This window comes from Solenopsis invicta, chromosome 11 (genome assembly GCF_016802725.1).
Source record: "Solenopsis invicta isolate M01_SB chromosome 11, UNIL_Sinv_3.0, whole genome shotgun sequence".
Taxonomy (NCBI): Eukaryota; Metazoa; Arthropoda; class Insecta; order Hymenoptera; family Formicidae; genus Solenopsis; species Solenopsis invicta.
The window spans coordinates 8953245-8981016 of record NC_052674.1 but is presented as its reverse complement, the minus strand read 5'-3'; the positions used below and the strand labels follow the sequence as shown (position 1 = coordinate 8981016).

At 34.7% G+C, this 27772-nt stretch overlaps 2 protein-coding genes across 8 annotated transcripts in view; one reads left to right on the top strand and one right to left on the bottom strand.

The window, feature by feature from the left end:
- Positions 1 to 4128: 4128 nt before the first annotated feature.
- LOC105208048 lies at positions 4129 to 8064 on the top strand. 2 transcript variants are annotated; one of them, XM_011177793.3, is made up of 4 exons: positions 4129 to 4460; positions 4795 to 5406; positions 5690 to 6528; positions 6605 to 8064. In XM_011177793.3, the coding sequence occupies exons 1-4, from the start codon at positions 4376 to 4378 to the stop codon at positions 7046 to 7048; spliced, it is 1980 nt and encodes a 659-aa protein (XP_011176095.1). In that variant the 5' UTR covers positions 4129 to 4375; the 3' UTR covers positions 7049 to 8064. The 2 variants fall into 2 exon arrangements, with proteins under 2 accessions (XP_011176095.1, XP_039311187.1); XM_039455253.1 differs by lacking the exon at positions 4129 to 4460 and adding an exon at positions 4508 to 4668.
- Positions 7569 to 27772, bottom strand: part of LOC105208046 (serine/threonine-protein phosphatase 4 regulatory subunit 1) — a 130617-nt gene continuing 110413 nt past the window's right edge. For all 6 annotated transcript variants that reach the window (XM_026136868.2, XM_026136869.2, XM_026136870.2 and 3 more), the window contains 9 exons: positions 23174 to 23286; positions 15208 to 15350; positions 14946 to 15092; positions 12151 to 12321; positions 11743 to 12026; positions 11477 to 11660; positions 9977 to 11017; positions 9623 to 9899; positions 7569 to 9546 (listed from right to left, as the gene is read on the bottom strand). In XM_026136868.2, coding sequence (XP_025992653.2) covers positions 9362 to 9546; positions 9623 to 9899; positions 9977 to 11017; positions 11477 to 11660; positions 11743 to 12026; positions 12151 to 12321; positions 14946 to 15092; positions 15208 to 15350; positions 23174 to 23286 — 2545 coding nt within the window. In that variant the 3' untranslated portion in view covers positions 7569 to 9361. The remainder of the gene's footprint in view (positions 9547 to 9622; positions 9900 to 9976; positions 11018 to 11476; positions 11661 to 11742; positions 12027 to 12150; positions 12322 to 14945; positions 15093 to 15207; positions 15351 to 23173; positions 23287 to 27772) is intronic.

Below are 27772 nucleotides of genomic sequence, written 5' to 3'. Positions count from 1 at the left end.
TACGCATTTTCAGCACACATGTAACGGTGTAAACATTTCCGTATTATGTAATAGGCGATTTAGGTTTTCTCAAGTTTTCTTCAGTTAATAGTTAATAATGTCTTCGTCTTGTGAGAATAAATCTGCGATAATTAATATAATGTGTAAAAAGAGACAAAATTGGGAAGAAGAGGAGACGCGTGTTTTTTTAGAATTATGCACGGAAAACAAATATTATCAATAATGGATGGAAAAAGACATAAACATGTTGAAATTTTCCGGCTACTTGTTTCAGAAATGGAACAAAGAGGTTACAATATAACTGCAGAGCAGATAAAGCTAAAATTAAAAAATTAAAACTTGCATACTTTAAATGCTAAAGAGATAATAATGTTAGTGGAGCTGCAACTAAACGTTGTCCATTCTATGATGAAATGGAAATATTATATGGCTGCAGACCAAATATAGCAGCAAGCTCATGTCATTCAGGAATCGATAATTGCATTCCATAATTGCATTCTTTCCATCATTGCCATCCAATGGGATGGCTTATTTTTTATCTTTTCCATCATTGTCATTATTGCCATCGTTGCCATCATTGTCATCCCATTTTCATCATTGCCATTATTATTACGCCATTGCCGCCACTGCCGACATTGCCACCATTTTTTTATTGCCATCATTGCCATCTTTTTGATAACATTTCCATCATTGCATTCATTCCATTATGCGATTCCATTTCCATATTGCCATTCCATTGCCATCATTAACATCGAGAACATTGTCATAATTGCCATCATTTCCACCATTACCGTCATTGCCGTCAAGCTATATATATTGTCATTGTCATCATTTCTATTATTGCCATTCCATTAACATCATTGCATTCATTCCAATATTTCCATCCCATTGCCATCCCATTTCCATCATTTCCACAATTGCCATCGATTAATATCGAGAAGAATTTGATTAAAATCCGTTACTTTACTGATTAACACTTTAATACCTTATATCGTATATTATTATATAATTCTTTATTAATTCTTTTTTGTAAAGTTTTGATTAATCTTTACGTGATATTTCGTAAAAACTGTTGAAAGGTTGTATTAAAATCAGATCAATAATCTTCACGTTTGTAAGTTAGAGAATAAAAATAATACTCAAATATCCATATATTTCATTGATTTTTATTACATTATTATTATTATTAATTTATTGTGCCATATTAAACGCGCGTATTGTCATTTGTAAATCATGCGTATGCATGCATATGCCATTGTATGCACACAAAATAAAAAAAGAGTGGGCGCTTTCTAGTCTTTCTACGTCCCTGCGCAGAAATCGTCCGAAATCCTCTTTCTGAATTTTACGACCTAAACGTAGCACAGAAAACGTGAAGGGGTGAGAAGGGAGTGAAGAGGAGGATATCCATAGAGATAACATCGCAGCTCGCTCCATGTCTATCACCGCGATGCTTTCTCTCTCTAACTGAAGGCCTAAACAATTAAAGGACAATCACGTTAAAAGAGAAAGAGAGAAAGAGAGAGAGAGAGAGTTGCGTCAAGATTTAAAAAAATTAAAAAAGCTAATTTTTTCAAAAGCATAATTTGAAGCATTTAAATAATAAGGAATTATGTAAAAATAAAAAGATGGTATATTTATTCGTGGAAAGATATTTATTTCTTCTTCATCATATGATGCGATGTTAATTACAATTATTTTTTAAGTACTGCGTAAAATGAATGTTTCTTTATTAAAGAACCAAATTCTCTCTGTTACTATTAAACATCTTTTTTAAGTAAAAATATGATTGTGCAAAATATAGGCATAAACGTATTAATATCAATGTTAATGTAAATAATTCAGACTATAATAAATAAAAAATTACGCAAAAGTAGACGTAATTAATCATTTGTGCATATTCTCAACCCCTGTTCTGGATACAACACACGCGATACGCGTCAGATTTTATTTACATCAAAATGGATGTTAGCACGGACAACAACCTACATCCATTTCTCGAGAGATAGATGTGGGTTGTTGTCCGTGCTAACATCCACACTGTTTTTAACGGCGGGTTGCAAAATGGATGTGACACGTAGTTCCCATTCTGACCAGAATAGATGTGCGTCACTAGTGTACGGGAGTTTCGAAGCGTTATAGGAAAAAGGCCGCCGTGGCCGCTCTCAGGTTCCTCTCTGCCGGCGCAAACAACTCATGGGGTGTTTACGATAACTAATCGGATCTCGGATTGGATTAAACAATGGTACTCAACGTAGGTATAGAAAATTTCCCTAGGCTAATCGGATTGACGATTGCTGTCTCAAATGTAATCCGATTGATGACGAAAGCGTGAAGACCGAGAAGCATGCTTGAAAAGTAAGTCTCTTTATTTTTTAAAATAATAACACAAAAAATCAAAGATAAAGTTAAAAAGAATGATTTGAATTTAGATTTATTGTAATTTTTTTTGTCTAAACACTGGATTTCGTTTAAATTTCTGTTTGTAAAAATTAATTAATCTATTCTAAAGTTTGTGGTTATATCGGAAACAAATCAAAATTAATAAAACAATTATTAATTATTAGGTACATATTAAAGCATATAATATTTCAAGCATATCATATAGAATTCCTGTTTATTATAAACTTAGTAAACATAACTTTGAAATTATTCAACTACATTACACATTAATCAATATTAATTTATATGTTAAAAATCAATAATGTCTCTGAAAATGTTTTTTTTATTCTTTTCCAGATCGTAAATGAACTTCAACTCCAAGAATAAATAAAAATTATTGGAAAATGGATTGACATGAAAAGGACTTTATTGAACAATATTAATTTGTGCTAACTTAAAATTTGTAAAATCTGCTATTCCTTGTTAGTTGTTCATTAGAGAGTAATAATATAAGAACGGAATATACATAAATAAAATTCAAATAATTGTATGCATATATGATGCGTATATTCCATTTTTATATTATTACTTTCTAATAAACAACTAATAAAGAAAAGTAGATTTTACAAATTTTAAGTTAGCACAAATTGATATTGTTCAATAATGCCCTCTTCATATAAATCCATTTTCCAGTAATTTTTATTTATTCATGGAATTGAAGTTTATTTACGATCTGAAAAAGAATAAAAAGAACATTTTTAGAAACATTATTAATTTTTAACATATAAATTAATATTGATTAATGTGTAATGTAGTTGAATAATTTCAAAGTTATTTTTACTAAGTTTATAATAAACAGGAATTTTATATGATATGCTTAAAATATTATGTTTTAATTTGTATCTAACAATTAATAATTGTTTTATTAATTTTGATTTGTTTCCGATATAACCACAAACTTTAGAATAGATTAATTAATTTTTACAAACAGAAATTTAAACAAAATCCAGTGTTTAGACAAAAAAAATTACAATAAATCTAAATTCAAATCATTTTTTTTAACTTTATCTTTGATTTTTTGTGTTATTATTTAAAAAAATAGACTTACTTTTCAAGCATGCTTCTGCGTCTCCACGCTTTCGTCATCAATCGGATCACATTTGAGACAGAGATCGTCAATCCGATTAGCCTAGGGAAATTTTCTATACTTACGTTGAGTACCATTGTTCAATCCAATCCGAGATCCGGGCTGCGTTCCGATATACACTGCAAGTACTGAAAATCTATAGTTCACGTTACGTATACTATAGATTTTCAGTACTGGCAGTGAATTTCGGAACGCAGCCCCGATTAGTTATCGTAAACACCCATTAGCTTAAAACGTCTAGGGATTCATTGTCGATTCATTGTCGATTCCGAGAGAACTAGCAAACCAGCCATGTGACCCTTATGTCACTGAATTTTTAAATGGCGCATTTTACAACTATTTCATTGGTTGGATAACAAATTGGAGGCCAAACTCAAAATTCCATATTAGTTCCTTTTTCTTTGATATTTAAAAAGATCTAAAGAAAGTTTTTTAAAAAAAATATTAGGTATATACACGTGGAAAACAACATTAGAACGATAAATGATTTAAATAGGCGTAGAAAATACAGTTTTTATAGAACAAAATTACATTTGCTTATAATACGATTAATCAAATCAACGAATTAAAAAATTCGTCTTATTATGAAATATTTTCGAAAAATGTTTGTAAACGACTTGAACATAGATGTGATATCATAAATTTGAGCTTCGAGCTTCGAGCTTCGAGCTTCGACCCGCGTCATCTCGAACGGCTGCTTCTGTTTTCTTGCCGATAAAAGAATTGTAAAGGGGAGGCATGTCCGTTTCAGCCACTCAACACCTGGTAAACAACCTGGAAAACGCTCATGATAACACGTTGTGAAGCTCGTTCTGCTTGTTCGGCTCCTCCCCAACAAATCGTGTTATGCCGAGATTGGCAACCTGCTCAGCTGTTTACATACTGACGCTTCTTCTTTGCCTCGCCGTGACGGAAAATAAAACACATCTAGGTACCTACATCACAGCTCAGTCTTCCTTATTCTTTCGAACGTGTCTATAAACATCTATAAACGCTAACGAAGGTGAAAAATGTAACATCTATCGTTAGGCAATGAATAAATGAACAGTTTCTTTATAGAGAAATTACAATAACTGATCGGTTTTACTTTTTGTAAACTTCAGAATAAACTTCTTAGAATTATGGCATACGAAGAATTGGTAACTGATTAATTTTCTTTATTTCTTCTTTTGCGAGATTATCTAACCTATGTGACTTATAAGAGGCTCAAATAATGAACACTGATGATATAATCAACGAAATTCAACCTTCTACGTTTTCTCTAGAACGAAACTTTCACCTCTTGGATCCTGGAGAGAACGAATTGGGGCAAGGTTCCGCTGAAATCTCTTGGAAGCAAAAACCATTTCATGAAAACGAATCTATCGAAACTGTCGGATCAGGGTTCCTGAACATTTTGCAACTTCAAACAGCAGATGATATAGATCCCGAAGAGAAATCCAAAAATGCTAGTGTAAATTTTGATGGAAAAACTTTGATGGATTATAACGGTCCAGTTGTAATGGAAGATTTCGATGATACGAGCGATCATAATCTTGTGAGCCACATTCGCGTCAAAAGAAATGAACCGATCATTCATCAACAATTGATTCACTCCATGACTTTGGATCGTTCCATGGTCGATTCGCTTCCACAAGATTCTGGACATAGTGTCAATGTGAAAGACATATTTGCCGACTCGATGTTCGATAACCGATCTGATATCAATTTGCACTCGCGACGCAAACGAGGAGTTCTGTCGAAGAACGGGCATCATAGAAGACGCGTGAAGGGAAACGCCAAGCATCATGCTAAAACGAATAACAAGAACAAGAAGCATGGTGTCTTGAAATCCTCCCATCGGCCTATCATAAAAAAGATAAACAATCCGACGTCGAGTACGTTATTATCATAATCTAGAGAACTGTTTTAAAATAGATTTAATTCTTAGATGAAGAAAGATAAAGTAGAGTTGTTATTTATATATAGGGTAAAAAAACTTAAATGTATTTAGATCTATATAAAAAATGAAACCCTTACAAAAATATTTCAAAGGAAGAGCTATTTTTCATTATTAATTTATATTATGACGGATGCAACACCAATATAGCACACAATATCATATAAAGAAAAATCTATATATTTTTTTTAATGAATTTCTATTTATTTATTTATTTATAGAAAAAAGAAGTAATGCTCGAAAAATTGCCAAAGCGATTGATGAATCACGGACAGAGTCCAGGATAGAGAAAAGGGAATCCGAAAATAGTAGTTTAAATATTAATACTGCTAACGATGAAGAAACGGGAGCGTTAATTAATCAGAAAGAAAATGTATCCTTAACAAATAATAGGAGTCTCGCTGAACAGCGAAAAGAAAACGCTGTTATGTTACCCTTCGTGCACACTGGAAGAGCAGAATTGCGTGTTCGTATTGAAAAGATTCCCACGAACGAGTCGTCGTTCATCAATCCCACTCATTGGACGGATCGTTCTGTCGGGACTAGCCCCTGTTCGATTATGTTACCGAAGTATAATACGAGTGATAAAATTCTCGATGTCACAAATCTTGAACTCACTCCGAATTTTGACTCCGTCGAAAGAAAGAAAGCTAATAACTTAACAGTGAAGATCACGCTGAAAAAGTTGCATCGCGGAAATAACGCATCTGGTCAGGAATCAAGCAATTCCGAAAGCACATTGTTCTCTAACGCCGAATCTTATCCAGTTGGATCAAACGTGTCAGAGATCGAGGACAATCGAAACACGGAAAACGAAAAATACGATCGCACGAACGAGATATCCACAGGATCCTTGGACAAGGACGCAAAGTCACGCGCAAAGAGAAACCAGGAAATTACGTCCAAGCGCTATGAACGAAATGCGAAAGGATCGAAATGTTTCAAAGATACTGAACAAGGAACATCAATTAAAGACACGAAACACGAAAAGATAAGGTACAGAAGGACTGTGCGATCAATCGAAGAAATTAAAGATCTAGCCGAAAAGTTAATCGTCAAGGTAATGAACTGTTCGATCAGAATTGCGCTTCTTCGCAGAATAGATCAGAATTTACTAAGATACTCTTCGTTTTTAGATAAGCGAATTGCAAGTATATGTGAGTAATCGTAATGAGACTTCACACGCGAGAGATTGTCTCGGTAAAAACGCAGATAGTATAGTCGTCGAGGAGAAACCGAATTCTTCCTTGAAGAAGAAAGACGTTTCGAGTTCCAAAGTCACTGAGAACGCCAACAATCATAAGCGTTTCGCGAAGAAGACGGTCTTAACAAGTAAAAGAGCATCCCAAATGCGTCCTAGCGGTTCGAGATTCGCGCGAGGAGAATATCGCATAGGAAGGACACCACGTCGCAAGTGGGGCAGGTGGCTGGATTGGAGCAGCTGTAGCGTCACCTGCGGCAAGGGTCGACAGATCAGGTGGCGGCATTGCCTGCACGATTGCAACGACGCGGAAACTGAGATGGAAGAGAAAGCATGCCAATTGCCAGCCTGTCCGAGTAAGTTCCTTGGAATATTCTGAAAAATTTCTTTTTTGACAAACAATGATCGGCGATCGACGATAGTCGGCGAATTTCTGTGACACGTCGGTATCATGATTATTAAAAAAATATTATGTACAACAATAATTTAACATAGTCTATTAATCTTTCAGTTGCTTAAAATGTATAGAATTACTTGTAGCTATGCTTCGTAAAGATAAGAAAATCGATAAGGAAAGTTCGCGAAGTTTTAAATTTTTTGATATTATTTTATTCTGTTGTCTTTTTTTTCTATGGATAATCATTTTCGTACAAATATTTTTTTATGACTTCGGATTACATGCTTATATTTTATACTACATAGGAACTTTCAAAGTCACAAATAACCGGTGACGTTTTATCCTGGGAAGGATAAATTAAACAATAAAATTTTTGAAATTCGTATATTACAAACACGTTATCGATACACTGTATCAAGTTTGTATGAGTGAATTTTTTTTATAGCCTCGTGAACCTTCCTTGCTTCTCGATCCATATATAATACGGTAATATTTCGCATAATTGTGTAACAAATCATTTAATGTATATTTCTCATCGTCTCATTATCAAATACACAATATATTATACAGGATTTTAAACAATATCTCCTTCTTTGCCTTCAGTATTCACAAATAACGAGAACGTTTATTGCTTAAAAAGTAAGTCTGTCGCAGCTCAATCATCGTATTCATCGTCACAAAATCATACCAGATACGATTGTTTGCTTTTTGCTAATAATCGTGTCACAAAAATGTTAACGAGCGTATACACTTTCCGTGCGAGTAGTCACGAATCTATACAATGCTTTCACCTTTCTTTTTTCTTAATCAAATAGCGCAGAACTTTACTCTATCAGCAGTTCACATACTTTTGCGTGTTATAAAATCTGATATCGTACAATATTTATAAAGTTTCCTATAATATATTTTTTTACGTTCGTTTTCTGTGATACTGACTTAAAAATATGGTAATAAAATTCTCACACACACACACACACGCGCGCGCGCGCGCGCGCGCACACACAATCATTATTTAACATTTTTATTCTACAAATTTAGGCGTAACGTAATAATCGGAGTGTATTGTGAGCAACGTATAAGTCACCTATTCTTAAGCTAAATGACATGATGGTAGTCTTTGTAAACAATTATTTGTAAAAAAAATATTCAAATGCAAATGTTCATGTGGCGAATTTTATTACAATTTTTATTACAATTGGATTATTATTACACGCCATTAGTATAAATTTTCAATCATTAACAGTTCAATATTTTTATCATCTTCTTGGATACTTAGATAAGATAGTCATTAGAACCGCTGTCGATATTTGCCGTGGATACGATCTCAAGACTTTTAAATAAAAGGTAAAATGGACATTTGATAATAAAACGTAATTGTTGATAAAGATTATGATTTGTGTAACGTGCAAGTATAATTATCTTATAAAGTATCTATTGTTCTTTCATCGAACATAACTTTAGATATGTCAATTATCTGACACGTTTATATTGAACGATCTGTAAAATAATTTTTCTAATGCATGGCACATTTCTAAATGCTGTCGATGTAAACAAAATGCGCCTTATCGATATATAATTTACATTTTGATGTTATGCTGAGTCTCACTCTCGACTAAGTGCACAATAAAGAATGCCACAAAATAACATTACACGCTATAGTGCCAAAAAGTTATACAATCGAACATTTGTAAAATGAATTAAGTGAATAAGAAAGACCATGTCAATGTAACGCCTTTAAACCATTTAATATTTGGCTTATTTAAGAGAATAGCGTCACATCTATAAATTGATCACAATGACAAAAAACGCATTTATTCTTCGCGCGCGCACGTATTCACGCATACATGTACAAATGTTTCTACACTCGTGCATCATTACGTAATCGGTATCAACGATTGCATACCGTGCACATTGATACAACTCTGTCCTAGATTAAAAGGACCCAAATCAGTCAACATTGTAAATTGTAATCTTACCTATCGCTCAACTACTTAAATCCGTGAACGTTGTTTGACAACTTTGAGCTTCGTTTTAATATCGTCGACCTATCTACAGTCGCAACTATGTGATAAATATCTGATACGTGTACGTCAGTTTGCGATCAAAGCTTGGTGTTCACAGTTAGTTGCACACTTTTGGCTTATCATTTACAAGAACTAGTCACTCGTGTGGAAGAACCAAGGCGCATCTTGTGAGAGATATTGTATGTATGTATTATATATAAAGTTCATTTTCCTTTTATATATAAAACCGCAGTGACTTCGTCGTGATCTATGAGATCAGAATACATCACTATTAAAATAGTATATTTCTTGCTTGTTCGACTTGATCCTTCTCATCGGAGATTGAACTATAAGCCAGTATGTGTATTTGCTGCTCTTCACCACCAGCCAGCATTCGTACATCTCGGTCCACGTCAACACGCATTTTCGTAAGTATTCTTTGCACTTCTTCCATCGCTTCCATGCCCAAATTGTCCACTAAAAATAAAGATATAAGGTAAGACGCAATGTACCCAAAAATTGGTGCAATATATTACGATGATATAGTACTTACAACCCATTGCAATCACATCCGTCGCTATAGTTCTCGCCACAGCTAATCTTACGTTAGGTACTCTATCGACCGACAAATTTATTAAACATGGTAACATTTCCTTAGAAAACTTATCTCCCGAAATCGCGTTGTTGCGAATCAGATGAGAGCATATGAGCGCATAAGTTTGCCGGTGTATCCACTTTTTAGCGTCTAAAACTAGAGTCTCTCGAAGTTCGTGAATAAGGGACGTCACCAGAGCATCGTCGGTGGACAAGTAGCACATTATTTGTGTAATCTGAAAAAATTCAAGTTTAAATTTGTAGACCAAACAATTATGTAATATAACACAAAAAAAACGAGAAATCCAAATACCAGTTCAAGCGCGATGGCTCTAACGGCAGCAACCTTATCTACAAGCAATTGGAAAGACAGCGGTGCGATACTTTGGATCACGTCGCTCGGACTGAACAGGCCCACAATTTCGAGCAATTGCGTGGCCAATTCTTTCCTGAACCTCCAATTCCATTCATTATCCGTGGCGAGGAAGTCGCTTAGCCTCGGCAGATATTGACAGCGGTCGATAGGTTTGAGTATTTTTAGAAAGGTCGCAAGGTGCTTGAGCACACCTATTCTGACCTCGTCCAGATCCTTGATAAATCCGTCGTAGATCGGCACGAGGTCAGTGGCAGTGAGTTCTTCGCCTAAAATCATGGCAATCTCATGAATGCTGGACGCTAGAGTACACCTGACTTTCCAGTGTTTCGCGCTCGATAATGACTGGTAAGCCTTCTTTAAGTAGTGCCAGTTCTCTTTGCCCAGTGTGAGCGCGACTGCAGGAAAACTGAAGGCACAATGATTCGGGATATCCGCACCCATGTCCATGCATTGCTCCGGATCGGCCATCGACACATAATAATTAATTAATTCCTGAGGTACGATCTCTTGTCCATTATTCGCGTCTAAATTCTTATAAGATTCGTCTATAGAGATTGTATCATATATATAAAATTTTTTTTCTAGAGTACAATCTAAAGTACAATCTTGAGTATCATCCAACGAATTCGTTCTTGGAAAACAGTCTTCGTTGCCATCATCATCTTCCTCTTCCTTTCGTTCATTGAATTTATTGATGTTCAATTGTCCGTCTACATTTGAAGCATCCTCGTTCGAATTCATGATGGGAATGGGAATTTCGGAAGAACAGAACGAACTATTTTCCTCAATCATAGAATTTTGTTCTGTTGCCTCCGCTTTCTGGACATTATTACGATTCATCGCCGATTGTCTCGCGGCATGGGTAAGTTCATCATCCAGTGGTATATAATAATCATCCGGAGGTATATAATAATATAAAAATGGATTGTATTTTTCTGCTTCGTGGTTGTGTTTTCTGAGAACAAGTTGACGCAATTTCTGAAAATAAAATCATAGAAATATAATTTTTTATTTAATTGTAAATGGTCATAAATTTATGACTTTTTAACAAGTTTTTTCATGTACAATAAATTACAGTAAAATAAATTATTTAATATTTATTTTTCAAAAGTGAACAATTCTTTGTAATTTCTAAAAGTACAGAAAGATAGATTTGAAATAAAAAATATATCAAGATTTCTATTGTATTCTTTCCAAGACAAAGTTTAATAAGTGTTAATGTTATAAATAAAAGAATTGGTCTTTAATAAGCTAAAGTGTTATCAATCAAAATATATACTGAAAATTATACAATCTCTTAATGTATTAATAATTTACGTCGATTTTGTAAGCTTAACAATGTCGTTATGATATCGTTGCGCAGCATTACACGATATCAAAACGCGCAACGATACCATAACGACATTGTTAAAGTTGCAGAATCGATCTCTTAAGTACATTTATTGGGTCGTCTTCTCCTAGGTTCAGGTCATCTTGCTCGATTGTTTCCGAGGAATTCAATACTCTCTTATTTATCCTGTCCATTATCACAGGTATATAAATCTGTTTATCATCTAAATCTGGCATTGTACTTCTGATTCCGCCCTTCGTGGGAAAGATTCCTTCGTACGAGTAACATATGCTGCAAAACACATTCAATATAAATTAATATAAATTTGTAATGGCAATAAAAAACTCCGCTACATATATATACACACACATACTTGGGATGATTATCCTGCTTACTGGTGTATACTAATTCACCATTTTTATTGTAAGTGACTTCGGCAAACTGCTTGGCAAAGGTTGATATAAACGGTCCAAGAATCTGAAATGCTGTTATTCGCACCCACTTGGAATCATCATTTAAATGCTTAGCTAGTATGTCCGCGAGTAATAATCGGCGATGCTCGGGCGTTGAACAACAAGAGACCGGCATCATGACTTCGACACATGCTTTTCGCACGTTCCACACTCTGTCGCCGCACAAATCAACAAACGTAGGAATCTAGAAATAATTCGAATATCGTCAGTAAACTGACAGTACCACTAAATTCATATCAAACCAAAATACGTTCATAACTTTTTAGTTTTCTTTATATTTATATTTATGAGATATAAATGAGACTTACCAACTTGCTATATAGTTTCTCCTTTCCGACAGCGGTACACATTTCCGCAAAATGGCTAGCACAGATTCTTCTCACCATCATATCGTTTACTTCGCACAGGTCTAAGTATCGTGTCAGAAAGATCTTTTCTGTAAGTTCGCTACCAATCAGCGGTGCCAATCTACACATGAGCTGCGAATCGATATAGAAAATGGAATATTGAGAAAATAATGCTGTAAGAAATTTAATACAATTAAATATCTACGCACGTTATTTAATGCGCTTAATTTTAATTTCTATTAATTATTCTAATTACTTAAAATAAAGTTCTAATTAAACATCAAGTACATACGTAATTTAAAGTAAACATATTTACACAAATATACAATTTTATATATATATTTGTAAGAGAGAACAATATTTTTAAAACGTTAAGTACAGGTGGGTTTCATCGTTCCGTTCCGCTCATCAAAGCTGGCTGTGATATGAATTAATAGCACCACATCACAACCACTCTGATGGGAGGAACAGTCGATATTCAATCATCCTTCCATAAGAGACGTGCATTAGTTAATGAATTAGCGCTTATTACATAAAAGATGTACAATTACATTAACGTTAGATATAAAATTACATATTTCGAACGCAAAAAGATAAATAGATTTATTTAAAAAGTATTTATTTTTACACAATTATAACAAAATGTTTATAAAAAAATAAGAGATTTATTCAAATTAGTACAAATAATTGCACAATCGCATTTAAATAAATAAATTGTGCAAAAGCATCATGATCGATTATGATTGAATGATCGATTATGTTTACGTGAAAAATTAAACCATTACCCATTACTACAAAATAATGTAAATCCATTCTTTTTATTTTAAAAAATAATTAATATATGTAACACAAATAACGATTTATGTTTTACTGTAAAAACATCCTTTTTATAATTATTTTAATATTTGTAAAAACGTATCTTTCTTAATTTACATGTTTAATTATTTATTTTTAATTGCTAAATTTAATTTGTAACTTTTTATATTCTAGCCAACTAGCTATTCCAAACTTAATTCCTATGTCGACATATAAATCAAAATTTTGCGTGAAATTTTTTCGTGCATTTCTTCAACTCGCTGAATTGTGAGTGCCGCAACGCTCATCAAAGCTGGCTGTGATATGAACATCGTTACATCAGCATATTACAGCCACTTTGTGAGCAGCGCGAGCCTCCGCAGCCGAGGATACAATCTTCAGAGCGTCTCGCACAACAGTCCGTTACATCTTTCCACGCTTCCGCACGATGGAGAGGGCGATGCGTAAAACGGCGATCCAAATCGTCAAAAATGGCTGTGATATGAAATTCAGAGGAGCAACACGCCACAACCAATTTGACGATTGGATCGCGTTCCTTCCTGTGCGACGCCATTCATCAGACGTAGCTTCGCGTGGAGATTCTTAGAAATGGAATATTTCTTGTGAGATTTGACGATGGTGGATGTAACAATGATCTTCCGGTAGACCCTTCCATTGTTATTCGTTCCACATGTGTTCCCAGATGTGTCACATGTGTTCATTGATTCAACAGGTATATGCAAGTATCGATGACGAAAAGCGAAATCTTCTCGACGATCAATTCTGCGGGCCAGCTCATCAAAATGGCTGTGATATGACTCGAAACATTCCACAACCAATTTGATGTATCGGACCGCAAAAGGTACATCCCCGTTTACGGTGCCCCAATGGCGCTTCTCCGGCGTGTCGTCTCTCGCCTGTCCGCTGTTTTTCTCATGTGTCCTCTCCGCCGTTTTCCTCTTATTCCTTCGCTTTTCTCCACGCACATTTTTCGTCCCACTTAATCAATAGAGCGCGTTGAAAATGGACACAATTTTGATCATCAAAGCTGGCTGTGATAGTCGAACTCTATGACAAACCAACTTTGATGGTAAAAGTATGCCCTATGTTCTGTCAGGATGCCGATTGATTCGCTGTTCATGAACGCTCCAAGTTTCTTTCGTTTTTGTTTAAAGAAATCTTCAAACGACGATTAAGTATTCCCTCTTGCTCCTAAAGCGCATTTACTCTGTTTTCGCCTTTCCCCTTTTCTATCTCTCAGTCTCCCTACTTTCTTATCGCTGTTTTTCTTTGCTTCAATTTAACATTTAACCATGACACGTTTTTCAACTAATTTTCACAGCGCGATTCTTATACCCTTTGCGCGCAACATCGCCGGGACGAGCGGACGCCGCATGAAAGACAAGATAGTGAGACGCGATTGCGTAAGAACATCTCACTACCCATGTCTTTCAGGAGGAATCCGTAACGAAAGATCGTGTTATTGATTTTGCACGCGAAGAAACGCGATCGCCGCATGTACATGTATCTTTGAACGCACAAGCGTAAGATTCCAAAATTTCTTTCGCGCATCAATAATGAAAATTCGACATAAATTAGACTATAGAAAGCCAAATTTTAATTGTAATGGTACCTTCTTTAAAAAAATTATATTTACAATTATCAAAAATAAACATTTTGTGAATAAATCTTTTGTCTAGGATGGCTTAGAAACATCAATCCTCGTCTACTATCTAATTGTAGAAAGAAAAATAAATATGTATAAAAAAAAATACCGTTTGTTTCACTCGATTTACATATAATTATTTTCTCAGATGGCTTGCAAATTTTTTACAATGCTAAGATAGCAGTGTAATTTGAACGTTACACATAGTCTGTTTTATGTCGACTTTTCGATTATACTTTTCGCTTTCGTAACGCGGTATGATAGGAAGAAAGCAAATAAAGCGCGGGAAACTTACGGAGATGTTCGCGTTTCGGATAGGTTCATCGACCAACATGAAGGATAGGTTTTTTATCCTGGGACAGATAATGTTCTCGATCGCGTCGTTGTCAAGGAGGCCTCGTTTCACTAACGTTGTCAGCGCGCTTTGAGCCATTTGCCGTACCTGCAGAGCAAAAACGTCTCATAATATTTACATCGTTGCCCGGAGACTTCGGTTTTTGCCTTGTAAAGGTAAATACACAATACTGGCATTACAACGGCGTGGAATGATTACTTGCCGGGTTGTCGGTATCGCTCAGGTATTTCATTACGATGCCGAGCAGATAATTGCGGAGAACGTTGCCGAAGAGATGCGGCGCCTCGTGGCAGATGATCGCCACATTCGGGATCTGCTCCACCAGTTCCGATCGCACCAGGGCATCTGCGAACAGAAACTGTACATCAGTATATGTCCTCGGGAGTCGCGTGTTTATTTCTAGCTATATTTATAATAATACATAATGAGAAATTTTGCGATCGGGACTTGATTGAATTAAGACCTGGATCGAGCGTAAGTAAACTCGCTGCGATGTTTTCTCAAACTCAACCTCTTGAATAACATTCAACACTTCGAAAACAGACAATATTTGCCCCCCCCCCCCCAATAGAAGAATGCCATAAATACATAATAAATCTTTGACAAAGATTCGACAGCGTGAGCGTTTTCAAATCTCGCAGCTAAGGAAAATTAAGCAATGGAAAATTAATAATCACGCATTAATTTAAATTTAAACTAGGTCGAATCGAATAAGGGCGGATAAATCCAACGATAAGTTCTGAAAGTTAATCTGATAAGATCAAAAATCTATTTTGGCTACGATGAATTAAATTTTATGAGAAACTGAACTAACTAAGCGGGTGAATGGGTTAAGCGATAAGTATACACGATTAGATTTTTTATAGTAACGATCACATGCGATTTAGCAAGAAAAGTAGCGTCATGTTCTTTGGTTCTAGGACTACATGTCGCCAAAGATGAAAATTAAAACGTTTTTTTTTTCTCTCTAGATATTACCTAGATATCACGTTGCCATGATACAGCATGCTTTCCGCGTGCTCGAGAGTCACACGTGACATCCGCGGAAGAGTCTCGGGAAGAAGAGCTCTCGCACGAGGTAGACGCTACACTGACAATTTCGCGCCACGACCGCGAAAGCATAGTATAGTATTCCCAAAAAGCTAAGGAGGGGATACTTGGAAGTGGGGATGCTCGCGTGGGACCTCATGATAGGGCCAAAAGAGGACTAATCCGGTGCGGGGGATTGGGTATTCAAGAACAGGGCGGCGAAGCCAGTACGAATGGTATGGTGCGTCCCACACTTGTAAATATCTAATAGATATGTGGAATTCCACACCTTGTCGAAAGTTAAACTGTTTACTTGATAAAAGGATGTAGTGCAATTTTGACAAGACAATCCCGAGATCGTGTCTGAATACACAAAATTTATCTACGTTCTTTGTGAAAGTTTACTCTCCGATTTAAGACGTTTAAAATGTTACTTTCGGACAATGGTTCAAAAATGCCTAAATCTTATAAAACATATTCATAAAAATACGGAGGAACTTATTGATAATTTTATTTCAAAAATAATATCTATTTTTGCCATGTAGAAATTAAAAAATGTGAGAAAATGTATTTTTCTCTGCCCTCCTCACCCCCTCAACCTACTCTCAGGAATTCTTCAGGAATACATTAGAAAAATTTTACTTCGCCAGTCCTATAATACAAGAATAAAGGAAGGAAGGAGGGAACGAACGTAAAACGTGCGTGCCTTCCTGTAGGCACTTCGTGACCTTCGCTTTTTCCTTGTCTTTTCCGTTTTGCGCTCGTCTTTCACGAAAAGCAATAGAGGTAGGGCCCTCTTGTTTGTCGGTTTTCCTTTCTTTTCGAAACTTCTCAAAACGTCTCGAAAACTCGCGCACACTCACAAACCACTTTTTCTTTGCAGGCACAGGCTAGACCGGCCATTAATCATTGGCGAAGATACTTATTTTCCTTTCTCGCCCTTTCTGAAGGGCGCGCACATCTTTTGTCCGGTCAAAAATGTACCGCAGCGGTCAAAAATTTAATATGTTTCTTTACGAGTTTCTTTACGAGATAGCTTTGTTGACATATTTTAGCCCTTCTGTAATTTGTATTTATTTGTTAATACGTTCTCGCAATTAAAAAACTAGCCAACTTTTAAATTTGAAAAAAAAAAGAAAACAGTTTGTTAGACACAGACTTCTATCACGCAATCATCGTATAGGCTATAAAAATTCGGCTATATAGAACAAACGATTTTTATAAAAAAATCAAATCAATGATCCTTCGTATATCTTACATATTAATAAATGTCATAAAACAAAGTTTTATGAATATTTTATAAAATTTGTATTGTATAGGAAATATCCGATACTAAAACAGATAAACAATTAATAAGAATAAAGAGATTCAAAGTGTATGTATTATATTACAATACTGTATTCGTGCATTCTATTAGTACAATAAAACGTATAATTAAAAAAAATACTAGTTTTAAATATTTAATACAGATTTTACAATATTGAGTAATAATTCGGTTAGAACTAATATTGGTTTCTTTGATAATTTTTTGGTATTTAGATACAGGACTAATTGAACACTATGACGCTCAAAATTCGAAACTGTATTCTTTTTGTGTGTTTATCAGTATCCAGTAAAAATTTTGTTTAAGTTTATGTTAACGCTAAAAATGAGCGTCGAGTATTAGCGTGAAAAAACATTTTAACCGCAAACCAATTTGTTTTTCACTACTTTGTTAGACCGGATGGGTTGCTAGTAAAAATGGTTGTATTACTGGAGGGATTTTTAAGCTCTAAAAAATCGGAAAAAATTCTGGTATACATTTTTAACATTTAGGAATATGATTGTATACGATTATATAACAAGAAATGTTTTTTTTTTATTTTGTACTTTTGAAGCACAATGGTACAAAATAAAAAAATTGTCTGAGCTTGAAATAATTGATCTACGAAAAGTTAAAAATTAAAACAACTTTGCGCGCCCTTAGAATTAAAACCGGAGACTTTACACCAGCCTCGAGCCCCCTAGGTTTAATCTATGAGGTCACTGACCCTGTTAGAAATCAGGGGGAGTCCGACTTCCGTCCGTCGTGCGGCGTATCCAAAAATACGTAAACTCCGAATAAAATGCATGTGTGTCGTGTGCCCCGAGAACCCTGAACCGGTGCTGCTGTACGTACATCGCGATCCCCCTTCCGCATGTTCCCCCACAGAAAAACACCGATGGTGGCACGTGTTCACGAGGCAAGATGTTCCGCAGTTCGCCCTTAAAAATAGCCGGTTAGGACACCGCCACCTTTGGGGATGACTGTACATCAAAATGCATCCTTCGTTGCATCATCCCTCGTACTATCGTGTACCTCACCATTTCCGAATGAGCAATGTGTATTGCATTCGTACTAAGCAGTATGACTGGTCCCAACTGGTCTTTCAGCCAACACACGCACACACAGATTAAATTTCAAACGGATTATTTTTCTTTCAAACAAAGACGTTGCAAATATTTAATTTTTGATATTAGACATTTGCACGATCAAATTTTTAAGAGATATAAGATCTAATTATACTTAATCATTAGTATCATTATTGTAATGAATTCGCGAAACTTACGTTATTATAATTTTATAATTGAATATTATATGAGTAGCGAATTTTATTAATCAAATAATACAACTCTTGTTTTTATCGATTTATTCTTTATTCTGAATTAAAAGTATTTAACGCCGAGAATCGATCATTTACAATTGACTTACGATTACGATAAGATTTCAGCACATTCTATGAAAATGTAAAAATTATTTCTTATAAATGTAAATAATTTAAGCATACCATCATGCATGTTTAAATTGCATTTTCGTTCTTCTAAAGTACCTTGAATGATAAAATTCTTAAAATAATTAACTTTTTTTTATTATTTTTGTGACAAAAATGCATTTCTTTATTTTCTTTTTGAACTTGTTAGGAATAATTATCGACGATTAAACTTAATATGTTAAATTTGCGACGCTGTTATCCGTGATAAATGCAAAAGCTTAGAATATTTTTAATATGAAATGCATAAGAATATAGTGCGTTATAGAATTTAATACGTTTCGTGATGCTCTTATATATAAAAATTATCGATTAAAATCAGACGAACGTTCGTAAAAGTTTCTACTGCTTCAAAGTAATTTTGGTAAAACGCAAATTCATTAAAACGTAAAATATCAATTTTTAGAAAATAAAAAGAAAATAAAGTTATATTTTTACACTATACCAAATTTGCTTTGTCCTGTATTGAATTTTGTACGTAAAACTTTCTTCTTTCTAATAATATTTTTATAATCTTTTAGTTATTATGCAATACATTTTATTTTACAAATATTGGGTTGGAACAATAGTTCGTAACGGCACATTTGTGGTTGAATGAATCTGTCTAGAAATATCTATATAAACAATTATCTGTAAATTTCATTTAAAAATGAACTATTGTTCCAATTCAATGTAATAATTACACTGCGTGGATTTATTGATAAACTACGCGAAGCTGGACAAATCATAAAATTGGTTTGTCATGGCACTAAGGGAGCTCTTCAAAGGAGAAGAGGTTCGAATAGTTCGAATAGTTCGCATAGTTCGAAAAGGATACAGTTTAAGAAAGGAATAAATCTGTTATTGCATTTTCTAGATTTTGCCAGGTAGAAAAATACTTTCCGTTTTCAAAAGGTTTCACATCAAGGGTCGGGATCTTTATCGCGATGTGGATCGAATTTTTATGATGGTTAGTCCGTTAGTCTGGTCAGTTTTGGAACTGTTTCTGTAACGTGATGGTGAAAATCATCGTGTAAATGATTTTTCTTTTTCATAGTTATAATTTCCTTATTCACCAAATTCGTCCTTTAAAAATCATGATATTATCAATTCTTAATTGCTTATTGAAATTTTAATTCATATTTTTATTGCGAGTTCAGCAAATGTATTCGTTTAATCAGCTTTACTTGTTTGATTAAAAAATTTCATATCAATAGAAGGTGAGAATGGAGAGTAGTAACATTTAGTGCCAAATACAATAAATAATGTAATCAAATTATAGGGTTTTTAAGTCATTAACTTGTTCATTTCTGTATATTCAAAGAATTTGATTTAACAAAATAGTAACCAATACGATATCTTATTTCATCTTAAATATTTTTTTTAAATAATATAATTTTTTTCTAATCAAATAATAATAAAATTTAAAAAAGTTTGTTCCAAACTTTGTCAATTTCATTAAATTCTGTCAGTAAAGTAAATTTTCGTACAATTTCGTACAAAATTATATTTTTCTAATTAAATTTTCTATTTGCAATTAACATTGACACTTTTTCTTATTTCTTTTCTGTCAAATTGGAATTTTTTTGAAGCTCATAATCCTAATTGCAACAAAAACAAATTATCATGTACATCAACGAATTACCATGCGATTCTAACGTATACGAAATAATACGTAATATCGGATTGATGGACCACCATCACGCGTCTCAAATATCAAGAGTTGCCAGAGGGATGCATCTATGAATCCTGGTACCAGCATGCGCCAGCTTTTACGCAAGATTTTTTTCGTTAGCCAGAGATGGCGATGTTTAAATTAAGAACGGAGTGGGTTTACATTTAAGATCGGGGGCTGTGGCCTTTCGTATAAATATCACAGCGGCTTAATGCCGTATCCTCGAATTCACGAGCGACTTCCGGCACTATGGCACGTGCCATACCGGAAGCGAGGGCACATCGTCATCTCTCGTCGTTGCCTTTAATGATAGCGCTTACTTTTCGTCGCACTATCTTGCCCTTCTCCTTCGACCCCAACGAAAACGATTCGTGCCCCGTTTCCCCCTTCCCTTCTCCATCCCTCGAGAAACAGCCGCGATACAGCCGGTTGCTGATATTTATACATTTCCTGTTGCAACACGTTACTTAAGCGACCCTTGTCCCTGCATTTAAGAAGACATGCCCAATTTTTAACAAAATACAAGATATTATTTCGGTTAAAAAAGAATTATGAGTTATGATTAGAATGACCATACATCCTTTATTGTAAATACTCTATTGTAACACTTCTGTATTTCAAATAGCTGATCTTTAAATTTATTTATTTTTTCAATATATTTTCAATATATTTTTCAAAACTCAATTTATTATTCTTTACTTTAACAATATCGCGAGAAATTCTTTTCGAATTAGTATTCCAATAATGTCGTAATCTAATGTCGTACTAATGAGCAAATTTTTACAGACACAATCGACAAATTTAGGTTCATGCAATTTATAATTAATTTTGTTTTTTTGTTATTCATACTCTTCTAATTTTTTTTATTAAAATTATTCCGATTAGATGCATTTTTTTTATTATTTTAAACCTATTTTAAATTTAGGATTTAAAATAATGTTTCAACCTGAATAACTATAAAATATTTTGTATTCACCACGGCAAAATATTTATGCAATTATTAATTTATAGTGCAACAGCACCTCAACTATAATTACGTAGTTATATAAACTTTGCTATAAATAAGTTATAATGATTACATAGTTACAAGTCACATACGACCGGAATAACTATGATAGCAGTGGAGCAGTCCTGCAGTTCTCTAGTGCAGAGCTCCAAGGACCTAAGTACTAGGAACGAGAACGAAGGCTACAGAGTTTGAATTTTACTCGGTCCAATTTTTACCTCATCTACATTTGCATTACAGTTTTTTTATTAAAATTATTCCGATTAGATGCAATTTACCCAACAATTTTATCACAAATGGTTGATGTGCTGCATTTTCTTAGTAACTTATTAATATCTTTATTACAACTTTGTAATAAAGTTTAGGTGTTATTTATTCAAAAATTCATAGTTGCTGATACAAATTTTTTCCGAGTGTTAGATATCTGTTAACTTTAGCGATGCCTCCGCCTTTTAAAAAAATATGGCGGGTTTCTCATGATACGTGCGATTTTATTCGCATACTTGAAAATTCAGCAGTCTTTAAGACATTCGATTATCTTTATACATTTTATATTTCAGCCAGGAGTTCGATGATAATGACATTTCGCGTGTCGGGATGAGATTATATGAACAACGTCCACCCAAAAAAGATTCAATTTCTAGCGAAGTGGACGGCATTATTTTGATAAAAAAAGGGGGGAGAATTACGTACGGTAAGCTTTAAAACGTGTAATCGATGCTGCGCTTGCAGTTTTTGCGAAATATTGGTCACAAGCTTAGAGTGGAGAGTAAAAGCGTGAGCTGTATAATTTTAGTAGTAACGAAAGAGCATCTAACGGCCTCGAACGTGCCGATACGAGAAATTTCAGAAACTTTTTACACATTTCCGATAGCACCATAAACGTCACAAAAATCGATGTTTCGCTAACATTGCAGCTACCGAAAAAATATATTCTTTTATTGTTCTTTCCTTTGCAATTAATGTATTACGCAGCTTACACGTAGAAGATATATTTTGCAATTGTAATAATTCTTAATTTTAGTAAATAAATTTAAACAAACACGGAACTTAAATAGTAAAGATACAAAACAAAAAGCACAAGCTATACAACACAAAATTGGAAAATACAAAAAAAAGTAAAAAGTAAACATTAAAAAGTAAAAATGTCAGTAGACGATCACATTTTTGCTTTGACATGCATAAGTGGTGGTGAGAAGGATTTGGCTCAGAAATGAACATTTTCAATCCTTTCACATCAACCGTATATAAAAATGCAAAAAAGTGCGGCAATGAATTTTTTTTATGATCTACCATTGCTCTTGATATATAACGTAACATAAAATTACAAAAAAAACTTGCGTCATTTTTGCGGTGTCGTACGATTATACATAGAAGCAACATCGACATAATAAAGCAGCAAAATTGTCGATATATGTCATTTAATATAAAAGAGATTCTTTTTGAGTATGTAAAACTTTTCAGAGAAAATACAAGAAGATTGTAATATTTAATAGAAGTCAAAAAAAAATGTAAGAGATCTTGCTGTTTAACTGAAATATCTTTCAGCTGTTTGCAGATTGTTAGCTTTATAGAAACTACAATTATTTCAAATGTTACAATGCATAGATATGGTAAGCATTTAAAAAAAATGAAAAAGATGCGCATTTCAGTACAATTAACAATGGTGTGCTCGTACAATGCCACTTACCATTATCGTCAATAACAAGCTGTACATGTTGCATGACTTCCTCGACGACTAGCGTTATTTTGTTGTTGACCGCATCGCGAAACAACTCCATCAAAATACGCCCAACCATTTGCCTGCAACAAAAAGTGAGAATGGTGATGTTAGATCACGGTCAGATATTCTGCGTAACATTATCAGTGAATTTGCATCTCTTACGTCAAAATGTTAACCCTGGATTGCGCAACGAGATACTCTTGACTAAAAAGAAAAAGAGCCTAAAAAAATGAAAACGTGACAAAAACGCGTTACGTTATAACGCGTTACGTTATTCCTATTAATACATTTCGCATATTTAGCTCATTTACTGAAGTATTTATTTTTGAAAATACAAATATTCAACGAAAAACCTCAGAGGTCAAAAGTAGATCTCAGTGCTAATATTTATTGTGTAATTTTATATACATTTTCAAGATATTATTTTTGTATTTTCACAACTGAGTCGATGTTCTCTAATCAATATGATTTATTTTCGTTTCATTAAAACCGTATAGTTTTGCAGAATCAATTTAATTATAAGTTATATAAACGATCGCTCGAAGTGTAACGACGAGTAACTTGCGTTGCTGTTTTCAACTGGATAGAATATCTGACGGAATTTTTCCAATGTAAGTCAACCCACGGTGTTTGACATTCGCATATTCGCTTTCTAAGATATGTTTGCGTTCCACTCATACATCATCTTGCTTCTTCATGCGATCGTTCTTTCTCTCTAATATTGCTTGACCGATCATAGTTTCTCATTTCTTACCAATAACCACGTACACATATCGTTTCATTCCCTCTCACACATCATGCTCACCGCGATTAATTGCAGACTTTCTCTGTATGGAAAGAATGGTTTTGCTCAAGTATCAAAAAATTTAGCTAAAAATAATTTTCATATCTGTATCCTGCTAAATTCTTTTATACTTCAGCAAAACCGTTTCTTCTCGATTTTATTAAATGTGTATCAAGGTATTATGTATTGCGAAAAAATTGAAGGCGCGCAGTTCGGAGCAATTCGTCTCCATTATAATAATTGTGTAAAGAAATGTGCCTAGCGTTAAATTAGCCTAGTGTTAAAAAGAAAACGCAAGAATGAACTTAATATAGTACTCCTTTTTGCTCGTCTGTTTCATCTGTTTCAATACTCATAAAAGTTTCGATGAACGCGGTTCGATAATTAAGTACATAAGCGTGATTTAACCAGCATCTGTTGAAACGTCGAAAGTCCGAAAGAAGATAGAGGAATCTGCGAAGATATCAAAGCAAGATACTGAGAAGCAACATGTGTCTACCTTAACGACCCATGCGCATGATATACCCCAACATTAAAACGCTAAAAGAAAAATATAAGAGCAAACGTCGCGAATTCCAAGACGGCAGATTATCTTCATCAATTATTCATACTCGTTGTCCGCGCATTTCGGTGCATTTGGCTCCATAAAATTCCGGTGGAGTCGAATAAGTCCGATAATTAAATATATAAACCGAGTTAAGCTCAACACGGTCATCTCTCGAAGTTGCGAGTCATAAAAGAAGACGAAGCAGAAGAAGAAAACAGCGAGTATCGAGGCAAACAAGCATCAGGACAAGTACGACAAGGAAAACGAGCCGCGACGAGACGACGTTTGCGGGCAACGGCACAATCATCGCAGGCCATGAAAGCGGCGGCGGCCGCCCTCCTCGACGAGTGGAATCGAAGACGAAGAGCAGGAAGTGGAAGACGAAGTATCGCCGCCGTGTAGTTCGATCACGTCGTTCTACCCTTCCCTATCCGTACCCCTACGTACCCTTTCCCGCCCGGCGTGACTTCGCCCCACCGCAACACCGGGGGACCCTCCCCTCTCGCAAAGGAGACGTGAAAATGCGAAAGAGTGGGGTCGAGCGGTGGTGCCGCGGATGAGGAAGGGAGTGCGGCGGCGGAGCGTCGGCGGTGGTGGAGGAGACACCAACGGAACACCGCCGGCGGTGCCCCACCAGGAACGCAGCGGCGCATCATCGAGTGGGGCAGAAGCGTTCTCCAAAGTAGTTGGAGAACGCGCGGCTAATCGGTACCGCCCGTGAACGCCTACCGTGCTGGCGCAAACATGGCCGCCGACCGCGGCGGCGGCGGTCGCAGCGACGATGTCGACGAAGGCGAGGGAGAACGAAGACAGTCTTCCCTCTGGAATTTTCGGGAGTAAGCACGCGCGCGCGCGCTTCGCTGGGAAGTTCCTCCCGCGGTCCCGATGCACGACGTGTGCGTACCCTGCTGCCAAGCGCCCTCTCTGCTATCCACCTGTATAGCCTATAGGGTGACGATGTCTTGGGTTCATTTCATTCGGACCCAGACACCCCCTGGCCCAAAATTGAAGTACGGGCGCCGATACTTCCCTACGGCCTACCATGCGCATGATCGCCGTAGTTCGCGAAGATCGATAAAGAACACGACGTATTCTTCCTTCCCCTCTCGCGCGCGAGCAACGTATAGTTATGTATATACATATAGAAATACATTTTTAATATGTATAATCTGTATAGAGAATGTCCCCAAAATTAAATTTCAAGACTTCGGAAACCTGTAGAGTGCAAGGGGATCGAAAAACTAAGTCAGAAAAAGTCATTTAAAGGTTTGCTCGCCTTTGCTTTGTTTTAGAGAAAATTGCAAAAAAAGCAGAAAAAAGCAGAAAAAATTGAACCTTTTTACCTGATTTTTTTATCTAGGCCATACATTCTTACTCGAAAGAAGTTAAACGCCAAAAAAATTTTCATTCTTTCACTCATTTATCATTTATTACATATTGTTGAAGTTTAGTTCATTGCTCACCAAGTTAAAAATGAAGATCAGAGGACCAACTTCCAATGACTTTAACTTTGGCATATATTGACAAAGTAATGATTCTGAACCCCTAAAAAATTTTAATTGTCTCTCATTATTTGTTAAAAAGTTAACAAACAAAAATAATTATTTAAAACACAGCAAAATGTGTTCATTATTTTCGTTTTTGTTGTGAGAAAATTATAAACCCATGTAGAATCTCGCATCGTATTGCAAAGTACATGCAGACGAGGATTCCCACCCTCTCGTAGAGAGGGCGAAACCCGTAAGATATATAACCAAACCCACATCAAATTTTTGTCGTGATTGACCACGTCGATATTGATTACATTCCAATTGATCATGTCATTTCGAATTTGAAATAAGTAATAAATAAGTGTAAAAATGAAAATTTCTTTGACATCGCATTTTTTTCGAGTAAGAAGATAAGAATATTAAGATAAAAAATCTTTTAAATTTATTTTGTTTTTTGTATTTTTCTCCAAAACGAAGCAAACTTTTAAAGAACTTTTTGGCTTCGTTTTCGATTTCTTATACGTTCTCGAAGTCTTGACATTTAATTTCGGGACATTCTATGTATGTATATATATATCTATTATATCTATTTTATATATATATATATATATATATATATATATATATATATATATATATATAAATATAAACATATGTATAAAGGACAGATTTTAGGTACCGCCGTTGATGTAAAGTCTCCATCCGTGGTGTCGCATAATATCGATATGTTCTGCGCCACGAAATTGCAAGAGAAAGAAACTTGGACACTTCGGAAATCGAATCTTTACCTGGACTATATAGTCGCCGACAAAAACATACCTTCATTTTATTCTGGCTAGTTAATCAAAAGATTAACTAGCAAGAATAAGCAAGAACAAGAAGGTCGTAACTACACTAGAATAATGTTCCGCAACATTAAAAAAAATAATTACTCTGCATAATTTGGAGCGCGTTAATTTTCATACACCTGTAATGGACGAAGGAGAGAACGCTTATTTTATCAAGATTTAAAAAATGATAAAAGAATTTTTCTAATAGAATTTTATTATTAATTTTAGTAATAAATAGAATAAAAGTAAAAGTAAATATTAATTTTCTGATAAAATAAAGTTCTATATGCACTGTCGCCATTTTTTAGTTAATAGCGCGGAAGTGATCGATTTCTTGATTAAAGTGATCTACAATTATAATTAATTTTATGTCGACATTAAAAATACTTTTAATTAACAATTTGAAATAATCTTTATCTTACTCTTAAGAGTTTATTTGGCGATTTTATTTGGCTTAAAAAAATAACTCTAAGAAATTGATTTTCTTCTTAAGAAAACGCAATATCCAATAAAAAAAAGCAACCATTTCTTTTTTCGTTCACAGATTGTTTTACACAAAAAAAAGGAGGGGGGAGGGAAGAGAGAGAGAGAAAAATAAAAAAATACATCTCGTTTATAAATATCTTCTTGTAAAATCGAGAAATTTCTGTTACAGTTTCAAAAGATATATATATAATCAATTTTTTGAAAGTAGAATTTTCGTATACGGAGAATACATTTTCCTGATCCCTTTATCCCTCTGTAGATTTATATATTAAGTTCCTTTAACACCCCATTTTCCGATAATCCTTTCCTCTCTGTAACACCGGTTTGAACTCAGGTACAATCTATTGTCTTATTCAAAGACAAATGTACTAACAGAGAACAATAAAGCAAATCAGGAGGATGCAAGAGAAAATGGCTCTCAACCCAGGA